Source organism: Chrysemys picta, chromosome 9, assembly GCF_011386835.1.
Source record: "Chrysemys picta bellii isolate R12L10 chromosome 9, ASM1138683v2, whole genome shotgun sequence".
NCBI classification, from domain to species: Eukaryota; Metazoa; Chordata; order Testudines; family Emydidae; genus Chrysemys; species Chrysemys picta.
Genome location: NC_088799.1, coordinates 24,986,912 through 25,010,876, shown reverse-complemented (window position 1 = coordinate 25,010,876; position 23,965 = coordinate 24,986,912). Strand labels below are relative to the sequence as shown.

General features: G+C 41.6%; 2 protein-coding genes across 9 annotated transcripts in view; one reads left to right on the top strand and one right to left on the bottom strand.

Moving 5' to 3' along the window:
• Window positions 1-23,965, bottom strand: part of LOC112059097 (uncharacterized) — a 160,058-nt gene that overhangs the window by 79,647 nt on the left and 56,446 nt on the right. Inside the window, exon 2 of one of the 5 annotated variants that reach the window (XR_010590601.1) lies at window positions 16,201-16,395. The exons of the other annotated variants lie outside the window; for them this stretch is intronic. The gene's annotated coding sequence lies outside the window, so the exon portion shown is untranslated. The remainder of the gene's footprint in view (window positions 1-16,200; window positions 16,396-23,965) is intronic. 5 annotated transcript variants of the gene reach the window in all.
• Window positions 1-23,965, top strand: part of MME (membrane metalloendopeptidase) — a 94,340-nt gene that overhangs the window by 14,210 nt on the left and 56,165 nt on the right. The window contains exons 1-8 of one of the 4 annotated variants that reach the window (XM_008165041.4): window positions 6,543-9,135; window positions 13,415-13,584; window positions 15,240-15,275; window positions 19,385-19,546; window positions 20,707-20,787; window positions 21,798-21,893; window positions 22,002-22,120; window positions 23,260-23,325. In XM_008165041.4, coding sequence (XP_008163263.2) covers window positions 13,425-13,584; window positions 15,240-15,275; window positions 19,385-19,546; window positions 20,707-20,787; window positions 21,798-21,893; window positions 22,002-22,120; window positions 23,260-23,325 — 720 coding nt within the window. In that variant the 5' untranslated portion in view covers window positions 6,543-9,135; window positions 13,415-13,424. Of the gene's footprint in view, window positions 1-6,542; window positions 9,136-13,096; window positions 13,234-13,414; window positions 13,585-15,239; window positions 15,276-19,384; window positions 19,547-20,706; window positions 20,788-21,797; window positions 21,894-22,001; window positions 22,121-23,259; window positions 23,326-23,965 lie in introns of those variants that run through there. The other 3 variants (XM_065557868.1, XM_065557867.1, XM_065557866.1) reach the window with 3 other exon arrangements.

Genomic DNA, 23,965 nt, shown 5'->3' with positions numbered 1-23,965 from the left:
TATTGTAGGAGAATGCCACATCGCTAGCCAGGAGTTGAATTAAAGTCTGGGAAAGAAGACAAATTCTAGAAATAAATAAATAAATCAACCTCAATCAAAACAAGCTGCAGTGCTGAGGACAGCAGGGAAAGAACTATCTGAGTGAGCTGACAGCTTCTTACTGAGAAATTGTGTCCCAAAATTTGGATGTGGAGAGTGATCATTTAGGAAGCATGGTTTAGTAGATTAAAAAAGAGGATATGGAAAGTCAGGAGCTGAAAATCCAATTCCCGCTCACTTGCTGTGTGACCTTAGACAGGTAATCTAACCTGTCTGTGTCTCAGTTTCCAAATATGTAAAATGGAGATAATATTGTAATAACATACCTCACTGAGAAGATTAATTTATTAACATTCACAAAATGGAAAATGCTACATGAGTGCGGAAATTTTTTATTACTATAGGCAGCACAGCCAGCAATGCCTATAGTTGCTTGACAATTTCCATTATTAGACCCTATTTTCAGTTGTTTATAAGTTTGCCCAACTTTAATCATTTCAGCTGAAATTTTCCATGCCAGGTGACTGCATTTATTTATTTTATTTTATTTGACTTCATTTTATTTTATTCAAATTTCAGCTAAACTAGTTCAGCAATTTCTCAGAACAAAGTTAGGAAAAATATGTTTTGCCCACGTTAAAATTTCTTACAACCGTTTTGTTGAGGATTTCTAGGACCTCCATACTTTGGAGCAAAGACTTGTAATTTGGCCAGTGGTGGGTGGGAGGAGTTGACATGGTGTCAGGGTTGTGACTTTTGCTGTCTCCATGAAAATTCCCACACATTTGGACAAGTTATAAGCCTCTGAAAAATCTGTTTGTTCCTGCTCAATAGAGATTTGTTGGAGATTAGCCGTTACTGCAGGACTTTCCTTGCAATAGCTGTTTCTGGATGATGTGGATCGCTCTAGCACTGCACGAAGGACCTGAGAGGAGGTAGTCCAGGCAACGCTAATTCTGGCCTTTCCAAACTTTCAAATGCTTGACTTTTCAACCTAATGTTCTTTTAATATAGTGTTTTGTAATATAATTTATATATTAAGGATGGACATTAGATCTCATCAAAATGACCAGCTTTCAAAAGCAACGTATCAACTTTTCTCAACGTTATCTCATAGTCATTTTAAATAGTTACTCCTTTTGTTAAATGTCATTCAGAGAGTCCCTGGACAACAAAATGGCTCATTGTTGCTGCTCTAGTCATATGTGCCAATACAATATTGAATGGGTTACTGGCTATTCTTCCATCGATTGCATGTGACTGTGAGTTGAGCTATTGTGATGCAACTTGTTCTAAGTATACAGTAAAGTGCATCTTTCTATTATAGATAGTGCTGGATTATCTGGAAGCACATTACTGTGAGTAGTGTTAAGTGGAAAAAAAAGTAGACAAAATGTGGAACACAGGCTTATGTGCTAAGCAATGAGCCCAAAAGAGCCTTCCTACAGGGGGGCCCCTTTCAGATCTAGGGCTTCAAATCCTAGCTCTGGGGACAGTTCTCAAGATGCTGCATTTCAATCTTGAGGTGATATTGGTGGCGAAAGGGGATATCGTCCTCTGCCTAGCTACAAAACTTGACGAACATGTAATCTTGCTTCATAAAACAATCTACTGCTGACATGCAATTTTCAGTTCCAGGCTATGCTGTCATGGCTTATTACCATAACGAGTAGTATGGGATGGCATCTCCTGTTAGGAAAGGGCTGTGCACTGTCACTATATTGACATCTGGTCCAAGTGACATCACAGAATGCTGGGCAATAAAAGTGAATACATTTATGTTGATCAGTGTTTACAAACTTCCATCAGTTAAGTGGCCAACCCTTGCTCTGCGCATCTTTCCAGATGCTTCCATCTACTGTGGTGACTTCAATTCCTACCATGTCAATTGGGGATACCCTGACAGCAATGCAGATGGAGAGATTCTAATGGAGTGGGCATTAATCGCTGACCTACAACTCCTCTACAAACCAAAGCAAATATTAAGCTTTCATAGTAGCAAATGGACAACAGGCTCTTCACCCAACGTTATCTTTTCATCTTCTGGGCAACTGCTGCCAGTGGTCATAAAGCAGAAGGTGCTTGAAGCTTTGCCAAAGTCTCAACATCAGCCATCTTTGATCACCTGGGTCTGTGGATATCAATAAGAAACAGCTTACAGAAAGCCCCGTGAAATTTTTGGAAAGCGTAGTGGGAGGTCTTTCAGTGAACTGGCTGAGTTGGATTTGATATATCCAACCAATATAAATGATTCCTAACAAATTTTCTGTGAATTAGTTCAGCCAGCTGCAAAGACATCAATCCCTAGAGGCTATCGCTGACAGTATATTCCTGAGTGGTTGTCAGATGCAATTAAGGTCTAACAGGAATTCAATCTGCTGATAATAAATGTAAAGTTCTTAATAAGAACAGGGAGCTCATTCAACTGCTGGATCAAAGTAGGTGTGATAGATGGAGAGAAACAGTCACAAAGATGGACATTACTCATTCTAGCCAGAAAGCCTAGCAGACCTCCAGAATGTCTTTTGATGATTCTAGTCTCCACAAATTCTATCACAACCCAGCCGTACGCTGAACTTGGATAAATCTTTCATTTGTGTGATCAAAGCCAAGGTTACAAAGAGGTGGCAGGCTCTGAGTGCAGATTCAAACCTGATGGCGTCTTTTTCAGACAAAGAGCTGGACCTGGCCATAAAGCTTATGAAAACAGGAAAGGCCTGGATTATATCCATATAGAGTTCCTACTTCACAGAAGCCTGACAGCCAAAATCTGGTTGCTTTGGTTTTTCATCCTATGTTTCTAGGACAACTGCATTTCAAAAATCTGGTGCCGGGCAAAAATTGTAGCCATTCTGAAACCAGAAAAACTGGTAGCAGATCCCAAGAGCTATCAAACCATTCTTCTCCTTTGTGCCTATGCAAGCTTATGGAGAGACAGAACCTCATTGATGGACATCAGAATATCAAACCACAACTGCCTTCAAATGAGGATGGTGTACCTAAGATCAAGTCATTTGCTTAATACAAGACATTGAAGATGCCTTTGAGAAGGGCAAGAAAGTTGGTTCCTTCCATGTTAGCTTCATATAAGACTGTCTGCATACAAGGCTGACTGCTAAGTTGTTCCAGACTGGAAGCTCATGGTACAGTTCATCATGGAAATCATAATGAATTGATGCTTCATCTTGCAAGCAGGAGACAAAGTCTGCTGCCTTAGGCATCTGTTACAGACTCCCACAATGATCCATTCTAGCTCCTCTCTTTTTCAACTACCAACACCTATGCCAATTAGTATTGTGACAGACCCAGACCAGTGGGGTACAGGAGTCTGGTAGAGGGCAAATATACTGGTCACTGGATGAGTAGTTTTCTGTTCCCTGAGTGACCAGAGCAGGGGCTGTACTAGAGTAATCAGGAACCTGCTAGAACCAGTTAAGGCAGGCAGGCTAATTAGGACACCTGGAGCCAATTAAGAAGAAGCTTCTAGAATCAATTAAGGCAGGCTAATCAGGGCACCTGGCTTTTAAAAAGGAGCTCACTTCAGTTTGTGGTGCAAGTGTGAGGAGCTGGGAGCAAGAGGCGCAAGGAGCTGAGAGGGTGAGGGTGTGCTGCTGGAGGACTGAGGAGCACAAGCATTATCAGACACCAGGAGGAAGGTCCTGTGGTGAGAATAAGGAAGGTGTTTGGAGGAGGCCATGGGGAAGTAGCCCAGGGAGTTGTAGCTGTTACAGGAGGTACTATAGACAGCTGCAGTCCACAGGGCCCTGGGCTGGAACCCGAAGGAAAGGGTGGGCCCAGGTTCCCCCCAAACCTCCCAGTTGACCTGGACTGTGGGTTCTTCCAGAGTTGAAGGTCTCTGGGCTGTTCCCCAACCCACATGGTGAATCTCTGAGGCAAGAAAATCCGCCAATAAGCGCAGGACCCACCAAGTTAGAGGAGGAACTTTGTCACAGTATGTATATGCAGATGTTATCCATCCCACTGATGTGGGTAACATTCTACACAATATTGAAGGGTTACTCTGCCAAGACACAAATGTTCTGGCCACTTACCTTTGTCAGTGTTATACCAGAGAAATGCCATTTTGAAGTCCCCAGACTCCATCTTCTATCCCTAGCCTCTATTTTGAATGAGTAAGAGTCACTCCATAGGTGAGCAAGAGTCACATTAGATGAAAGCTGTAGGTCACTTAGCAATGAAATTGGCAGGAGAGAAATTGGCTACAGAAGCAGAGGTGAGGCAGTTGTTGATCATGAAGTTGGGTACATTAAAAAATATTGTGATGTGGTATGTGCTCTGCAGAACTCTGACAGGAAAATATTAGCAAAAGTAAACAAAACAACTGTCTATGAAGCCCGACAGCATAGTATATAAAGAGAGTGTCAAAGATACAATTAGCAGAAGAGAAGGTGCAAGGAGTGTAGAGATGGTGCAGAGAGAGAGTCTGAGAGTGCATGTAGAAGTTGGAGCAGAAACCAGAGAAGGATCCAAAGATGAGAGATGAGACTTAACATGAAAGACACTGAAAGACTGTTACCAGCAGCTGTCAGCAACCTGTGGAAGACTGGCCATCTGAAGCAAGGCACAGCCATTTAGCATCACTTCAAACTGTATGGTAATGGAGTTTGGGGTGCTCTCTAGCTTGTTGTGAGGGATTTGTGTTTTATAGCATCAATAAGGATGATGTTAGGTTGTTATTGTGTTAGGGATTTGTGTTATTTGTGTTTGCACCAATAAAGGGTGCTTTGTTTTGGAACACTGCTTGTGTCAATCATTTATCAGAAGGCTGTATCCGTATCCTCTAGAAATTCCTTAGACACCCTGGAGACCGTACGTGAGGAGAACAGATTGGCCAGGCGATCATTCAGATGGAAGATTGTGGCCACTGTCTTAGACTCCACTTGTTACCCTGAAAACAGAAGTTAAGTACCCCCAGAATAGCTCAGCTATTGCCCCCTCCTGGGTTTACCAAGAGTTCCCTTGAAACAGCGCAACTGTTCACCTATTATAACCAATCTACTGCTTACCAGTCTCTGCTGAGGATTGTTCACTTCCTTTTTAGCTAGTTGCCACTTATTTAGGAGTCAAACTGGACTGTAGTCTATCTTAACAGTCCCATGTAGAACACAAAGAAAAAGATTATCTCCTACACTGCGTTGATCCAAAAGCTTGCAGGATCCTCCTGGGAAGCAGAGGCAAATGTTCTAAAAAACCTCTGTTCTGGCACTGGTGTTCACTTCAGAGGAATACAGTGCAGCAGTGTGGGGCAAGAGATGGCATAGCATCTCATTGATTTGGAGCTGAACACAGTCACCGTATCATTGGTGGCTGCATTAGCCACACATTAACATCTAATTTATATGTGTTGGCTCACATAGCTCCTCCAAAACTTTGAGATGCCATCAACCTTAAAACTACGTGGCGGGATAGGACAGATGAAACCACCTGCTGCACACAAGGCCTGACAATGGTTCCAATACATGCAAATAAACAACTCACATTTCCCACAAGAAGATCTGCCCACCTCCAGAAGAAAACACATATCCCGTAGTTCCTGATGACTTTCCACAACTGACTTTGCAATATCCTTTTGAGGTGGCCATTTGTGCATTCATGTCCAGTGCTGCCGGTCCAGTGCCTATTTCAAATAAACAACAACATATCTGGGCCGGCAGCTATGACTTTATGGAGTGGCAGCAACTCCTGGGATAGAGAGACAGGCATGCCAATGAACTTCAGAAGCCCTACTTTACAATCTAGGATCCTGAACTAGGCTTAATAGGCTACTGACTAGAATGGACATAGTGGGTCCCACAATGCAGAAATTTGGCTTAGCCCAGTCTTCACAGTGTGACTGCGAGCAGTGATGCAGACAGTCAAACGTGGTGGAGTGCACAATTAGAAGATTGGATGGTGGACTGCAACACCTTACTACCCTTGATGATGCAGCAATTAGATGGCTGAACAATTTAGATAATGACTTGTGATGGATGGGGGGTGGGGGTAGAGTACCTGGAAGTAAACTTTCAGGAGAAGCAGGTTTCTTTAACTTTTTCTTTTGAAGAGATCATGTCATTAGTACGAAGGGCTGCCATCAGAGCTCCCTTAGACAAATAGTTGGCACAGAAACCTATATGTTTCAAGACAGAGACAATCTATTCATACTATTTCCATTTTCTGAATCTGTAAGTGGCATGCTGTATTCTCTTTGACTACCAAATTACCACTTTTTAATGTATCAGCTTCAACTTAGTAGTCATTTGTTAGAAGTACGGAAAGTTATCAGGGAGTACCTGAGATCCTATTAAAGTTACAACATTGTGCCTGATCCGACAAACCCTTACTCCTGTGGTTATTCTCACTGAAACCAATATGACTACTCAATGGAGTAAGTGTTACTTACATGAATACAATTTAAGAGGACTGGCCATTTATTATAACACCAAAATGCCTGGGATTATAAACTGTTATAAACTATTTTAAAATTTAGAGAGAACTTTTCTGTTTTTTTCTTTGTTTTTTTTTTAAATAACACGAACAAATGGCAAATTGAATTACAGTAAGGAATCTGATCATGCACACAAATATTTTGAGAGAACATCACATGAGTTCAAGCATTATGTTGTCATTTCTTTGGTTCATCATGTCAGTAGAGGCATATCTAATAAATATATTTAATTTTTCCATGAATGGAATGACCTTTTTGTTATCTCTAAAAAAGGCACTGCATAAAAAGATTAGAGAATATAGTTCTGAAGTCTTCTTAGCTATCCTTTCATATTACTACCCTTTACTGCAGTGGTCAGATCCTCAGCTGGTGAAAATGGGTGTTGCTCTACTGAAGTAAACGGAGCTGTGCAAATTGACACTAGCTGAAAATGAGGCCCATTGAGCCCAAACTGTGACGTGGTCACTCACCTCTTAAACAGGATACATTTATATGGGATTCTTGCCTGAATAAAGACTGAGGAAGAACTTCAGAATTTGATCCACAGATTATATAACTGATTAACCCCTATATGTGCTAGCTTGTGATATCTTCTCTCTCCCCGCTCCCTCCAAACTAGGGGCTCTAAAAACAACGGGACAAATAAGGGATGCAGACTCAGGCATTTTAGTCCCCTTTGAACAGATTTTAATGTTACTTTTCCTCCTTCCTCCCTCTGCAATGGGCCCCAAAGTATTGGCACTTGTTTTGTTCACCTCAGTACATTTTGAAAAATGAAACCGCTGGGCTCATTTTAACTCAGACCACTCTGATTTCCCTCTACTTCTGGAACTTTACTGTACTTTAAATATCAGGCGGTTGGGGGAAACCTACTACCCTCACATAATTAGACTCATTTTAAAATGTTTTTAAATGACTCGTCTGCCATCACCATTTGTAAGAAGGATAATGGGTAGAAGGATTGGAATTATGACTGTGTAAAGGGTGATTTTAAGGCAGTAAAAGATGGATAGTTCTGGAAGCAGATGGCTTGCTGTAATAACTTAAGTGGCAGGAATGAAAGACTAATGCATGAAAGGTTGAAATTGAGACGTTTGAATTAATAAGTCTCTAGAAAAGATTAGAGTAGGGTGGTTATTACTCTGCATTTAGATTTACACTGGGGTATCTCTGTTCTGTTAACTTTTTGAATGTGTCCTTTTCTTGCCTTCATTGGATGCTTCTCTGCCTTTCTGCTCAGTCTATAAAAACTTATGTTCCTTTTTATTCCTTGAATAGGCTGTCCTACTTAATTGTAGGCTGTACACCCTCGTCTTACTGATGCGTGGTTGGGACCATTTGCTGTGCAGCTCAGAAAGGAAATTAGTTCTCAATGTTCACCCTCCTCCATTAAAGAAAGGTTGCATCTCTGAGGTGGCAGATATTTTAGTTTGTGGAGCTGGTAATATCAGAGTTGAGAAATTTCAGTTGGCACTTGCATCCCTGAAACACTATATGGGCTTCTAGGAAAGTGGGTGTGGGGAATGGTAAAACAAATCTATCAGTTGCCTGTTTGGCACGTTGGTAACAGAAATCGAACAACTGTCGTTGTTAACTATGTAGATAGTAGCGTGGTTTCTACTAGTATGGCGCCAAACATGCACATGCCTATCTAGTTTGCCAGAGAATCTTACAGTTCAGGGCCATGTCTATACCCAGCCCCCTTCTTGAATGCAAAAAGTCTCTCCTGTCTGCCTCTCCCTCTTCAGAAATCATTAAGTGCGCGTGGGGAAAGGAAGCTTGCAGAGAAGCGATGTGACTGCATTAATGTGACAAAGGCAACGCGCCTGCATGAAACAGGCATTGTGCACGGCAGAACTTCCACTGCTAACCCCCCTTTTGCATCCAACGCCTCTCTCTCGCTCCCCCTTGGGCTGAGCCTGTGGAGACATGAAAACCCCGTGAAGGAAGGTGCAGTCTGAGCTCCCGCTGCGGCTCAGCTGTCACTTTGCATACGGCCTGTGTGTGTGTTTCACACACGCGAGAGAGAGCAGCAGACGAAAGTCTGCCCCAAGCCTCCAGTCCCGAGTCAGGAAATGGGGCACCTCCGTCGGACCAGTGCTCCCCTGCGTTGAGGGCCACCGGCAGGCGCCTCCTTCCCTTGCCATCCCCGAGCAAGCTGTGGCGGGAGTGCCTGGCTAATCCCCCTCCTCCCCGCCCGGTGCGGGCAGCGAGGTGACGAGGGGTTCTTCTTCCTGCCCCCATCCCATTGTACGATCGCCCGGGGGAAGCCTTCGGCTCCCCCCAGCGAACTATTCAGCCGGCCGCCGGGAGACAAGGGCTGGTTTATTGCCGCCAGCAAAGCCTGGCTCTGCAGCCGCCGCCGCCAAACTCCGACCGCAGCCGGTGCGGGAAGCAGGCAGCGCTCTGCTGGGCTTTGATGTCTTGGAGATGCCGCAGCTCCTCGCCCCTGGCCGTGCTGCAGCCGGAATCTGAGCCCAGCGCCCCAGGAGCAGAATCTGTGCCCCGCTCTACCTCCCCAGCCCAGCCGCTGTCCCGCCGGCTCCCGGCGACTGCTCAGCCGGGGACACCCAAGGCTGCCTTCGCTTTTTCATTGGTCGGTGATGTGTCTATTTACATCCGCACCGAACTTCTCCGAACATCAGCTGGTGAGTCCCGGGAGAGGAGACAGGGCAGCGGGACTGGCAGGGGGAGAGGGGCAGCGAGAAGAGAGGGCAGCGGGGAGAGGACAGGGCGAGGGCATATCGACTGGAGAAGGGGGGAGAGAATGAGAGTGGGGTCGGACAGGGAGAGGTTCTGGAAGTGAGGGAGGAAGAGGAGGACAGGGAGAAGATGCAACTGGAGAGCTATGGAGATAGTCACAGAGAGAATGCAGTTTTCTAAACTCTTATCCCACCTTCCTGTACACAGTTACTTGGCTGTCCTTCTCTTCAACAAACCTGCCCTGGAACATGTTGTAGCAAAGTCTCATCTTAATGTTATGGATATTGATGTTATGGTGGCCAAGCCTTCATTGGACTGTGATTTTTAATTATATACAGCATATAGTTTACATTATCTAGATTTAGGTTATTTCACTCTCGTTCTGCTATTTTTGTCATTATGAAGTCATACATACCTTATTTTCAAGTACCCTGTTTTCCTCCATTGGACTCAAATGTAATTTACAGTGATACTGATTATGCTTTGAGGGCATTTGGTTATTTTTTCACATTGACTTTTACATAAAAGTTATTACACATTTCATAAAACTTATGTATTAAATCACTATGGTTTTGAACCTGCAAGAAACCTAGTGCCACCAGTGAGATGCTGAGCACATCCAGCTCCTAGCTAAGTACCCTGCAGGATCCAGCTTAGTGTTCCAGGGGCCACATCCTGCACCCTTTACTTATGGAAGGCATCCTACTGAAATGATCATAAGTGACCCTGGTTTACACCTTTGGTAACTTTGGTTTTACATCTCCTCCAAAGGATGAACAATGGATGCCATAACCAATCAAATTGCCACCTACTGAATAATCAGTAGTGTCAATAGGATTCTGATATCCCTTTTCTTGATCCGGACCACTACTTAGCTTGTAGGAGCTGACAAAATCATAGCACAAAGTGGTATGGCTGTAACTAATAATTTGTGTTCACTTTTTAATTTAAAATGAATTACATTTGTAAATGGTGAAGGTTGTTGCAGGTATACATAGTTACTCCAAGATCACATTCACATGTCTGATAAAATGTAGAGGAGATAGTAGCCCTAGCCCAAGAATTCATGTTTATCTGAGTGATGGCTGAAGGCATTTGTTAGTCATCTCTGTCAATCCTTTCCTACTCTTACTGTAACACACCAGGTATGTCTACTCCTCAGTTCCTCAGGACATAAGTTTTAACTCATGTGGAAGTGTGTGGTACTTTTGGGACACACATACATTTCTTTAGAGATTTGATTGAGAACATGTGGCTAAAACTGACTTCTGTTCAGAAGTCAGTTTTAAACATACACATCCAGAAGTGAACAGCTAATGCATTAACTCACTCTGCCACCTAGGCCATGACCAGTCAAAATAATTATGGATGTCTGTTTTGTCTAAGCTTTAGTGGGCAGCTGGTAGAGGATCACAGGAGCACTGAGAGAAACATAATGAAACTATAATGCCTAAGCTCATATCTGCTTAAATTACTCCTAGGCTTTTGTTGTGTCTGCAATTAACACATAAAGAGGCTTTTACTAGGTGTTCTTTAGTGCAGACTTTATAGGTTTTACAAAGAACTAAAAGTAAGAATGAATCAGTGGGATACCTTTAAATAAGAGGAACACTCCTGCAGCAACAGAAAGACTAGTTCACTTGGAAAAAGTTGCTGACTGCAAGAAGCACATTTGCACATGAAAGATACAGTACTTCTTGTAGCTCTGAAAAGCTGCATTTCCAGGGCACTAAAAACACTTCAAAAATCAGAAGAGTGTACTATATTCTAATTTCGGAGGAGAGTGTTCATAACATTTTGAGCATTGGTCAGCTCTTAATATAAATAAAGAGCAATTCTTATTGCTTGCTGTGTGTGGAGGTGAAAAGATAAAAGCAATTTAAAAGTTATACATTTTTATCTGTGAATTTAGATTTCACAGTTTAATATAGCCCCCAGTTCTCCCAAACATGGGAAGTTCTCACTCTTCTGTATCCATTTTCTATGGGATTTCACTCTTATGCGTGGCAAGCTGTAACTTATTTGATGAAATGCCTGTAATTCACAGAAAAACAGGGGCCCATGTGGACTGGAAGGAAGGTAGGGCTCTGGTAGTCGCTATATGTTTGAAAAGGGAGGGGCTAGACAAGCTATGCAGGATTCCAGTCTCCTATGGACCACCTGTGCCTCCCTGCTCTGTGGTTCCAGAACTATCCCTTAGGCCTGGTCTACACTAACCCCCCAATTCGAACTAAGGTACACAACTTCAGCTACGTGAATAACGTAGCTGAAGTCGACGTACCTTAGTTCGAACTTACCACAGTCCAGATGCGGCAGGCAGGCTCCCCCGTCGACTCCTCACGCTGAGCAGGATTACTGGAGTCGACGGGGAGCACTTCTGGGTTCGATTTATCGCCTCCAGACAAGACGCGATAAATCGAACCCAGAAGTTCGATTGCCAACCACCGAACCAGCGCGTAAGTATAGACAAGCCCTTAGACTCACTCCCTGTGAGTCAGGAGAGCCTGTAAGCACTGTGACGTCTGGGGACTGCAAGTAGAACTCAAAGACAATGGGAGGGCATATCATCCTATTCATTTAGTTACTCTTGTTATTATTGTTCCCATAGTCCCCAAAGGCACCAGTCAGGCTCAGGGCCGCAGAGTCCATTGAGCTCGATGCTGGACAAACATACACCAGCCCTGTCCAGGAGAGTCTGCAGTCTAAAAGAGATGAAGAGTTCAGGAACATTCACACAAAGTGATCAGGGTGATGGGTCAGGTGGAAAGTTAGCTCCAGACTGTTGAATTCTTTTACATATTTTATTAATTTATAAATACTAGTTATAGAGGGCTAGTTTTTTTGGGGGGGGAGGTGCAGAGATCTTGAAATTGAAAGGAGGGGAGGAAGAGGTCATAGGTATAAAAGAGTGGGAATGAGTGAGAATCACAATCTGTATGGGGAAGGAAATGAGGCTGGGCAGCTGACTGGCTATGGTGGTAGGAGAGGATAGGGATGAAGCAGAACCAGCCACCAATAGCGATACAGCAAATAAAAAATATATATATCTAGAGTACAAGCTTCAGAGCTGATTGAGTTTTGATGTCAAGATGCTGAGAAGGTCGCCACCAGTTGTTGTTACTTATTGGATGATGGCAAGGAGGGCCACTGGGCCAGATGCCCCAGGTGGGTTCCTCTGGGTATGATGGAGGCAGGAGGACTTGAAGGCCCTGACTTATTGCTGTGCCCTTGGTTTGTTACTTTGGGGGACAAGCCCATAGAGTTTGAGGATTTCCACAATTCCTGCTGGTAGAAATCCAATATTCTTCCCTGTAGAGTGGAAAGGGCAGGGATAAAAGAATCTCAAGGAAACTCTGAGTTGAAACCATCAGAGTCCCCATTCTGTGGCAGGGAGAATTACCTTGCATCAAGGAGAATCTGACCCAGTATTGCAGAAGCAGAGGGAATGGACGGGCCCCATTTGAATGACAATATTCAAATGAGGATGCAAGGCATGGATCAGCAGTACTATAAGAGGTAAACCAAAAACTGCCTTTAAAGAAATACAAACAAAAAGGACTGTCACCACAATCATATCCTACTACCTGCACATTCTCTGACCTGACTTCCACTAGTTTTATCTGTCTTTCTTGGAGTTATTCCTAATTTACACCCATCTAAAGTTAGATCAGTGGTCCTGATCCTACTCCCATTAAAATTAACATGAAGACTCCCACTAACTTCAGTGTGAGTGGGATTGAGCCCAGAACAAAGCATTTTTCTTTCTTCTATTTAGTCATAGCATCAACACTACAATCTTTAATTGCTGAAATGATTTTAAAAAATGCCACTGAGGCAAAAAACATTTGACCTTTGGCATTAGATCAAAGATTGGAATGTTAAGTTAATTTTTATTCAGACAGTAATAGTTGCCTTTTGCTTGCCTGTGAACTCTTGTACCAAGACGTATGATTAAATCACAAGGGTAAATATTAAAACCATGGGTTTGTGTTCTTTCCTTTGCGGTGGCTTGTATATGTGAAAGAAGAACTGTCCTTTGAACTGTGAGTGGCAAAACAACTTTAATTTCATGAGTAACATGCTACTCGGATTTGTAAACATGCCAGCCTTTTTTCCTAGCTCACCACAGAAAACATCCTAGTAGCTGATGAGCTAAGTGGCTAGATGTATTTGGGAAATATGATTCAGTTAGGCTCTCAGTGAATTTGGCTTTTTCCTTCTCAGAATTTGGGTTATGGGCAAGTCGGAAAGCCAGATGGATATAACTGAAATGAACACTCCAAAACCAAAGAAAAAACTGCGATGGAGCGCCCTTGAAATAGGGCTAGTTGTTATAGTGATTCTCCTAACTATTATATCTATCACAATGATAGCTCTGTATGCAACATATGATGGTAAGTGGATGTTCATCTTATTGCAATTTGAATGTTAAAGTTGTTAATATTCTGCAAAAAAAAAGGTCTTAAAGAATAGAATGAACCTGATAGAATAAGGTAATAGCACTCAAGTGAGGTAGGCTCAAATGCGATGTTAAAGTTTCAGTATGTTTGAGTGCATATATATTGCTGACTAAATTATTTAGCTAATAAAAGAAAAACCATTTTATGTTTGACCTAGAGAGGCTCAGCCAAGAATTTAATTGCCTGTCACTACTATGTTATACTTTTTATAATCATACAAAGTATTGTGTATAAAATTAGCTGATTAACAGCTCCCATTTATTGGCAGCTGACCATAAAAGAGTCATTAGACAGCATTAAATGGTCAACTGAAATTTAAAAATTCATCCAAATTTCATATTTCATTTAAAGTTCTGATTTACTATGAGCATTCCTTTTCAACAATTTTTACCTCAAGAAACAGAATGTGGCAAATGCTATATTTAACAAAAATACCTGTTTGTTCCAATATACTAATTCTGTAGTTTACAGTCTTTACTTTAATTACACAGTGAAGCACAGAGTATACAATATGCTGGTGAAAAGATAAATGAAATGGAAAAGCTTTCTGTACATTCTTACTGTACCCAGCATGAAAACTCCATTCTTCCTAACTAAGGGTACGTCTATACTTACCTCCGGGTTCGGCGGTAAGCAGTCGATCTTCTGGGATCGATTTATCGCGTCTTGTCTAGATGCGATAAATCGATCCCGGAAGTGCTCGCTGTCGACACCGGTACTCCTGCTCCACGAGAGGAGTACGCAGAGTCGACGGGGGAGCCTGCCTGCCACGTGTGGACCCGCGGTAAGTACCTTGTAGTTCGAACTAAGATACTTCGACTTCAGCTACGTTATTCACGTAGCTGAAGTTGCGTATCTTAGGCCTTGGCTACACTTACCCGCAAGTCCGACGGCTGGAAATCGAACTTCTGGGTTCGACTTATCGCGTCTAGTCTGGACGCGATAAGTCGAACCCGGAAGTGCTCGCCGTCGACTGCGGTACTCCAGCTCGCCGAGAGGAGTACCGCGGAGTCGACGGGGGAGCCTGCCTGCCGAGTGTGGACCAAGGTAAGTTTGAACTAATTCGAACTAAGGTACTTCGAACTTCAGCTACGTTATTCACGTAGCTGAAGTTGCGTACCTTAGTTCGAATTAGGGGGGGTAGTGTAGACCAAGCCTTAGTTCGAACTGGGGGCTTAGTGTGGACCAGTCCTAAGGCTCTTGATTTGCAGTATGGCTCCCATTGTTGTCAATCGGAATTTCATCAGAAGGATCAAAAGCAGTGCATGACCCTAACTAAATGAAGATGTTAGCAATCTTAGGGCCTGATCCTGAAAACACTTACTTACCAGTTGAAGCACTAATTATTGTGAGTATCCATTGATGCCAATAGGACATAGTAGTTAGCATTATATTAATTGTATAAGTGTTTGCAGGGATCAGGCCCTTAATGAATTAAAATTTTAGGTGGTGTTTAGTCTCTGCATTGCCTTTAAATTCAATTCTGAAATGATGGTAGCACTGAAATTAAAATGTAGAGTAGTGTACATTAAGGAGACTTTCAACTGGAAATTAAGGATTTTAATTTTTGTCCCATAACTTTTTTTCAGATGGTGTTTGCAAGTCTTCAGACTGTATAAAATCAGGTAAGGATATATAGCTTTTCAACTGATTCTAATACTTTTGCCTGTGTTAGTACTTTATGAAATCTATTATACATTGTCACCCTGCTTACCTTAAATATTCCCCCCTTCACAAATCTCTCATTTATTTGGTAACACTTTATCTCAGGAAAGCAAAGGCACTGAAAGAGTACTGATTTCATATGGTCTTTATGTGTTTGTAGTAGATACTTTGTGGGAGTTTTATAATATCAGTTTTATTTAAGTTTAATTAAAATGTTTGGTAAAATTAATTGATTTAATTGTATATCATACTTTTAATTCATGAAATATAGCAACAATGGTTCACTTACTTTTTTAAAGCATATTAAAACCTCAATCCTGATCTCAAAGCACAGGCCTTCATTGTTGTCTGTCTTGTAAAAATCAGCTTCTCTGCATGTCTGAGATCAGGATCAAGCCTTCAAGCTCTCTAGCAGGGTAGTGATTTATCTTTTATGGGTGAAATCTTGGCCCCATTGAAATCAATTGCAAAACTCCTATTGATTCCAGTGGGGCAGAATTTTACCCTATATCTTCCAGATTTCATGCTCCATCTTCTAAATTGTGCACTGCCCTGCATGGGCACACGAAAGAGGGTGAGGTGAAGAGGAAGCAAGGAACCTTGTACCCCACTTAACTTCTCTAAGCACAGCCATTCATTGGCCCTTTAGAGTAAATGGACTGGGGGACTATACTGCTAAGAGGAGCAATAGAATTTCATCATTGGTTGGCACAGGAAAGAGGGAAGTACATACTGCACTCTGGTAGTAGCAGATGCCCTTGCTGTGGGCACTCACCCAATGCTTCAGGAAACATTGTATTGCCTCAGGCACAATGAGTGAAATAACTGGCCCAGCTGAAGTCAATGGGAGTTTTGCCACTGACTCCAATGTCTCTGGGAGCTTACCCTATGTTTCTAGGAGCTATCACCAGTTCAGTCCAGCAGTTTACAGCCACAGTCTCGCCTTTACTTGGTTTTCATTGGGATACAAAAATACAGTTCTCTGCATCTACTCATCCTCGAACTGTTGTCCATATATCATATTTGTGATAAATTCTTTTGGGCAGAGACCCAGAGACCATTCCATTTGTTCTAGATGCTCTATGTGAATAAATAATCATAGATAAAATTATTAGTATGAATTTGAGACGAGCCTTGTGAATAACACAGCTCATTCCAAACAAGCACCCATAAAACCCTTATACCGTATAACCCATCATGTATTTTGCATTCTTCTTCTTCTTCTTCCAGGGAAGTCCTATGATCTATTTTATGTAGGAGGTCAGACCTATAAATATGGCACATGACCTAAGGTCCAGATTGTGGAGTCCTTGCTCATGTCTGTGAGCACATACTCATTCACTCACATGACTACTCCTGGGTTGAAATGCTCTCTACTGTGAATGGGGTCTCCACACGCCAGCCCTAAACCAGTGTTCTGTAATGGCTAATCGGTGGGAGTTCAAGGCATCCAGCAGTTCAAAAGATTTGGTAATATAGTGGTTTTCATGGGTTTTGCACCGTTATGAAGTGATTCAATGGTATGATAAAATTCACTCTGTTGCGAAAGACTGGTATAATAAAAAAATCCCTTAAACACAGAGAAATAGTTGTCAATCTATATTAGTTACCATGTATTATTAATGTTTCCACTGTGATAAACTGTAACTCTGAGTTCAGTATTTAAATCAATAGTTGATGTCCATTGAATATCTGTTTGGACTTCGGTATCAAGGCCAAGTAGGATAAACTGCTCAGGTTAGTTTCAGTAGTACTATGGCAGCAGTTCACACATGGAAAGTATGTGATCAGATTACTAACCCAAGGAAATTATACAGAGGTCCCAAAAGAAATTGAATCGGGACAATTTTATTAGGGATAGAAATTAAATAAACTGGTAAAACCTTGAACTTACAGATATGAACAATGTACTGGGACAGTTTTGTGTGTTCATTTTCAAAAACTTTGCAATATGTACAAGCCCCTGAAAAGGGTTAAAATGAAGGTCTTGCATTATAGATGCCAACTGATCAAGCTCTGTGGGTCTGCTCTTACTGTAGTTAATAGGAGTTTAGCTACTGATCTCAATGAGAGCCAGAGCAGGCCCAATAAAACCAAGAGACGCAGCATGGACAAATAAAGGAAAACAAGATCAGTAGTGCTTTGGGGAAAGTGATAAAGTTCAAATTTAACGGAGACACAAATCCATCATTCAAGCTGTAGAGACTCCCCAGAGGATTTTCAGAGCATATTGTTTATCCAAAAAAATGTAATAAAAATAATTTAACATTCTCTATTGTGAGTGTACAGTTTGCCTCGTGTGAAGAAATATACAAAATAGCATTTTTTTTTTAAATAATTGGCAGCAGACCACACTATGTATCATGTATAAAATGCTAGTGGTATACAATTTTTAAACTTTATTTACTAAAAATTTAGATTTCTAAGGAACAATACAGGAATGCAGTAATGACGTGTTTTGGTAACATTTTACTTAGAATTTCTTGGTGATGTGCTTTGACTTTTCATTTGCAGGGTTTTGTCTGTCTTTCTGCTTCAAGCATCTATTTGTCTTCTTTTCCACACATTTTCTGTATGTTTTCAACACACACTCACTTAATCTTTATTCCAGAACCTTAAATCTTCATCTCTACTCAAAATCCCAGATGTCTTTTCCTTCTACTGTAGGCTCTGTCTTTCATTCCTTCTAGCTTGGCTCCTGGGAGCCTTTCTAGCATTACTGCAAGTGAAGTGTGCTTGAAAACTGTCCTGCTCTAGTGGCTAGTTTACATAGAGGCTAACAGCTTACCATTGCTTTCACTTAACGGTTATTCTTTTAGCTCAAATGGTAGGTATCTATGCTTGGGTGCTGGTGGTCCTTCATTCAATCCCCGATAGCAACCTGCGGTGAGGTCATTACACAAGCAGGCCCTCAAATCTCCCACTCTGCCAGAATATAATTTTAATTCTGTAGACTGAGCACTACCCTTTCTAGGAGACTTAACTCCTAATACTCACTTCCAATCCCTAATTTCCTTCATTCACCCGACTCCAATCTCCTCCGAAAATGTCTCCCTCTCCTTAAAAGGAAAATTTCCATGTAATTTAAATACTATTCTAGCCGCATTTTATTACAAAAGAAGTGTAAATGAGTAAAGGAAACATAAGTACCTTGTATAATTAAAAAACAAATAATCAGTCATGGAGTCATCATCTTGACAATTTTATGATGCTAAATACAACTAGAAAAATCAATTTTTCTAGAAAAAACTGGTAACTAAAAAAATTATTGTATGTGTTGCATTTTGTGGACTGTTTAATAGTAGTGGTAGCTCCACATCTAAGCACATTAAAATCAATGGCAGATTTACCTGAGTAAGGACTAAATTAAGAAAGTACTTCAGCATTTGGCCCAGTAAATATTGATCCTGAATAAGCAACTAGGATTTTTAAAAGATGCTTTGACATTTTTAAATGCATACTGAGTAGGAATATGCACAAAAATGGTTTTTTTAAAAAATATCTTTTAGATAAAGCAAAACTCCAGTGATTGATTGTTAAGGCTGCTTACTCAGCACTACATGTGGGTCCAGCTCTACTGCCCTTTGGGGATGAAGATCTTTCAGTGAACAATATCAGATATCAATTTAGTATTTATCATATTACAGTATGAATTAGAAAGATGGTGTGGTCTGGAAGAATGAGCACAGGATTGGGAGTCAGGTGATTCTAAGTTCTAAAAATCCTGGCTCTCACACTGACTCTGCCTTGGATAAGTTACTTTACCTTACTGTCTCAGTGTTCCCATTGGTAACATGGAGATAATACCCAGCCAACTCGCAGGGCTGTCATGAGGATGTATTCGTCATTGTCTATACAGGGCTTTAAAGATGTTAAATTATTAAATTTACTGGCTAGTTTAGAAAAAAAATTCTTTTAATTTAAGAAGATTGTATAGGTGTTTTGGAGAGGGAAGGGGGAAGCCAGAATATCCTAAACTCAGGAATTATATTTGTCCCTTTCCACCTCAGAATCCAGATTTATTTATTTTCTCTAAGGTTTCTACATGTCGATCTGTCTCATATTACAGCAGCCCGAATCATTGAGAATATGGACACTACTGCAGAACCTTGTAAAGATTTTTACCAATATGCCTGTGGAGGATGGTTAAAGAAGAATGTCATTCCAGAGACCAGCTCCCGTTACAGCAACTTTGACATTTTAAGAGATGAACTAGAAGTTGTTTTGAAAGGTCAGTGGAGTTTGTCCATGTACTAGAAAGCTGGACCATATAAAAGTTTCCTCTTTGGCTTATGTGTAATCAGAACATGTTGTCTAATAAAGGTTTATACATGATAGAATAGTCAAGATTCTTCTGTATTCAGTTCAGCATAAGCCAAGCCAGACTATTTGCTTGGCTAGTAATTTGAGCTTTGGTGGTTATGCTGTTGTTTCTGAAAAATAGTAGCTGACCACTGAAGCAGACTTGTCCAGAACTGACCCCTGTGATGACTGAATTCTGTGTGTGCACTTATCCGCCTATTACAACAGCTGAAACCCAATTCATTACCCTCATGACCTATAAGTGACAGCTGTTCCAGGTGAGGGGAAGAAAGGAATTTCCCTCTGTGTGAGCCATTGGAGCACTGCTCCACATGCTGGAAGTTGCTCTGTGCCAGCTTTACATTCTGCATTACTCCTTGAGCTGCAGCCAAGCAGGCCGACCCCTTTCTAAATGTTAAGGTCAAGGCATATCAAGATGTCACAAGGTATTAAGACCAAATTCAGGATTGTGACCTATATAATCCCTCCCTTGAGTTTCCACACATAGGGTATTCTTCTAATCATTCCATTGTGTGTCAGGGGGTGGGGAGCTAGCACCCTTCCCAGCTACCCCCAGCAGATCATTTGGGGGACACAACCTGTAAAACTCAGAGCATCTCCAGTGGTCATAGGCTTTTGCAGGAAAACCCAATATTCTTGTACTGTTTCCTAGGCTTCACCTCTTGCATGGCAACACAGCTCCCTCTACTCACAGAGCTTCCCCACCATCTGCAAACTCTCCTTCCAGGGCCAGGGAATTTTCATTCTACAGAGGGGGACTCCATAGAAGGAGCACCTGGTAAACATTATTGGGAAACATCTGTAGACTAGAGGTGATACCATGGAAAGTAGCTGTCTCAAGAGTCTCACCACTCCCCACCCAGCCATGCCACCTCCAGGGCCCTGTCCTCTCAGACTTGGAATGGAGGGGCTTCTATGGGATTTACTATGAGCAGGGAGCATGCTGAAGAGTTATTGATCCCCCCATACTTGTGCTCCCAGTTGGTTTCCATCATGTTTTTCTCCGGGCTCCTCCCATTGCAGATGAGATGCTGTAATATTTTTCCATGTATGTGTTCTTTGTTTCAGATGTCCTTGACAGGGACAACAGTAATGACATAGTGGCAGTGCAGAAAGCAAAAACTCTGTACAGATCATGTATAAATGAAAGTAAGTTTTTCCACAAATTACTGTACATAAGATTTCTATACAAATATGGGCATAATCCATTTACTGCACAGTGCATGGGAGCTGTACCCAAATGTTACAAAGATCCCCAGCTTCTGGGGCCATCTCAGGAAGCAAACTGGAAGTTCTGACCCAACTTCATGTAAACTAGATTAGGCGTCCCTAGACTCTGTTTGCCAGAAGTTGGGAATGGGCAACAGGGGATGGATCACTTGATGATTACCTGTTCTGTTCATTCTCCCTAGGGCACCTGGCATTGGCCACTGTCAGAAGACAGGTTATTGGGCTAGATGGACCTTTGGTCTGACCCAGTATGGCTGTTCTTATGTAGATTTTTATTTAATTAAATATCAACATCAGTACAGTAGCCCATGTTATTAATTTTGATATCAGTTTATATTACTCTTCCCATGCATTTTCAGTATTCTGTGTGCTGCTGCCACTTTGTCGGCAACTTAGAACTGCACTGTAGAAATTCTTGAGGGGTAAGATGGAGATTTTGAGTGCTGGTAGCAGTCATTTGGGACTTCTGACATCAGGAAAGGCATGGGGAGACAGTTTTGGATTTTGGGGATAAGAACGTTAGCCAGATGTTTTTACTAAAATGATCAGCAGTAAAATAGCTAACAGTGTAGCCCTTTGAATTATCATTGTTAGGTGTCAGAGTGAAATGTTAGCTCTGAAACTTTTCAGAGCTATTGTTTGAAGGTGATTGCAGCAGACTGTACTTCAGTTTACACTGGCTCACGTTTTAAAGTTTTTTTTATTTGGTTGGTTTGTTTTGCATCCATGAGAGAATTTTTAAAAAAAAAATCTCAGATTCTGGAGCACAAATCTGCGGTGCTGCTGGTGGGTGTGTTCTGTGGGAAAGTTTTTCAGCTGCAGAATCCTGGAATATGGAGAACCTTTTATACAAGTCAATATAGTATTTGGATGTTTTAAGATATCTGGGCATATAACTCATACTGTATTAATTTTCTTGTTTCCAAAAGCTACTATTGATAGTAAAGGTGGAAAACCTTTAATCAATATATTGCCACGGGTGTCTGAATGGCCTGTAGCAACAGATAACTGGGACTCTGCATATGGTAGGACAACTTTTGTCTGTTTATTTTTCTGTTAAAATCTCTAAATGCTTGTATTTTTTCTTTATTTTCCAAAAATACTGAGACTAAATGCATCTATCATTTCCTTAGGTGCCAGTTGGACAGCTGAAACAGCTATTGCACAACTGAATTCACAATATGGGAAAAGGGTCCTTATTAATTTTTTTGTTGGCACAGATGATAAGAACTCCACAGCGCATATCATTCATGTAAGTCTGCTAGGATGGCATTGGCTAAATAATCCTGAACCATACACATTTCACTCTATTTTATAAATATTAGCTATAAGAAGTCAGAAGGAAAAAGTACTGATTTGAATTTTGGCAGTTAAGCAATAGCAAATCTTATGAATGTTTGTACCCTTTGTATTTAAAGCTTTTATCAGTCTGGTACAGAGAATCTGTTACTGAGGGTTTTTAATTATACTTAATAGGACTGTGACAAATATCTGTATATGTATGAAAAGAGTATTTTCTTGTACTCGCTGGACTATGCTCAGCCAGCATAACTCAGGATTGCAAGACCCTAAGGCAGAAAACCCACCAAGAAGGGAGTTGCAGCTGTACAAGACAGTCACACCCCTTACTCCACTGTAAAGCTCTGAAAGGGATGTGGCCAGGATGACCAGTCTCTTTGTTGATTAAATAGCATATTTTCCAGGCAGCTGCTGTGTAGTCTGCTCTGGCCATAATTTAAAATAGTCTCCCCTAGCAGAATATCTGGGGAAGGGCACTGGTGAATCCATCTGCAACCCAGCTTTCTCATGCAACCCTTAGCAATGGTGAATCTAGTCTGTTTTACACATTATATAGAGTATGCAAGAGCCATGGTGCCCATCTGTAGATTTGTCTGTATATTCCTTGCCACCAGTTGCATTATCTGCTTACCTCTGAAGACAATGCCACAATGGACTGTATTGTTCAAAGGGCAGCAGCAGAGGGAAATAGCTAAGAGGAGATGATTCATAAATTTTAAGGCCAGAAGGTTCCACTGTGATTATCTAATCTGACATCCTGCAGGACACGGCCAGAGGACTTCCCTGTATTAATCCCTCCTCAAGTCCAATATGTGTTTTTGTATTACAGCATGGCTCTTAGGAATGCATTCAGTCTTGATTTAAAGTTTTCCAGTAATAGGAAGGAAAAAGGAGAGGAGAAAAGAGGGGGGGGGGGGGAGAAGAGGAAGGTAGGAAAAGAGAGAGAGAGAGCTCCACCTCAGTCAGCCTGTGGATTTGCAATATTTAGGCAAGAATGAAATCAGAGAGCAATACTTTCATTATTTCCAAAATTTTGGTTTGCTACAGGGTGGGACTATTTTGTCTGTAAGCTTTTTTAATTGTTTTTTGTAGATTGATCAACCTGGGCTTGGTCTGCCTTCTCGTGACTACTATGAATGTACTGGTGCATATAAGGAGGTAAGCCATGGCTAACAAGTAGGGGTGCACATTCTCTCCCCATGTGCACAGGCAATACTGAAAGGAGAACCGTCCATGGCCAAAGAGCCTGCAATCTAACTCCCATGGAAACCTCAATGGTGGAAAGAACAGAGGTTCATGGGTATGAGTTTTAAGAAGAGATTGATTTGATAGCAGGGAGAGTGTGCTTAGCAGAGAGAAGAGGGAGGAAGAAACATGAAAAAAGGCACAAAAAATCAGGAACAGAAAAAGGAAACATTGAATATGAATGAGTAGCAAGTGAGAAGGCAGGGAGATATAAATGAGAGTAGGGGAGGGGGACAAGAGCCTGTAGGGCTGAGGTGCTGCTATGAATATGATTCAGTAAAGGTAGGGACTTGGTTCAGTTTTCCTGGGTGCACTCTGAGCCAGCTGTTCTCTATCCAAAGTCAAATTCCACATATGCACTGAGATAGTGGGAATATTCTGTGCTGGATGAGAAGGATACACATAGTTCATGTTGCCTCGTGGTCGTCCCTAATGGCTGCACATAGATGTCAAAGAAGAGCAATGATGAGACTGAGCCTTATGGGAGCATGCAAGTTGAAGCTCTTACAGAGCAGCAGCAGTTTCCCAAAATGGAAAGGAATAAATGTAGCAT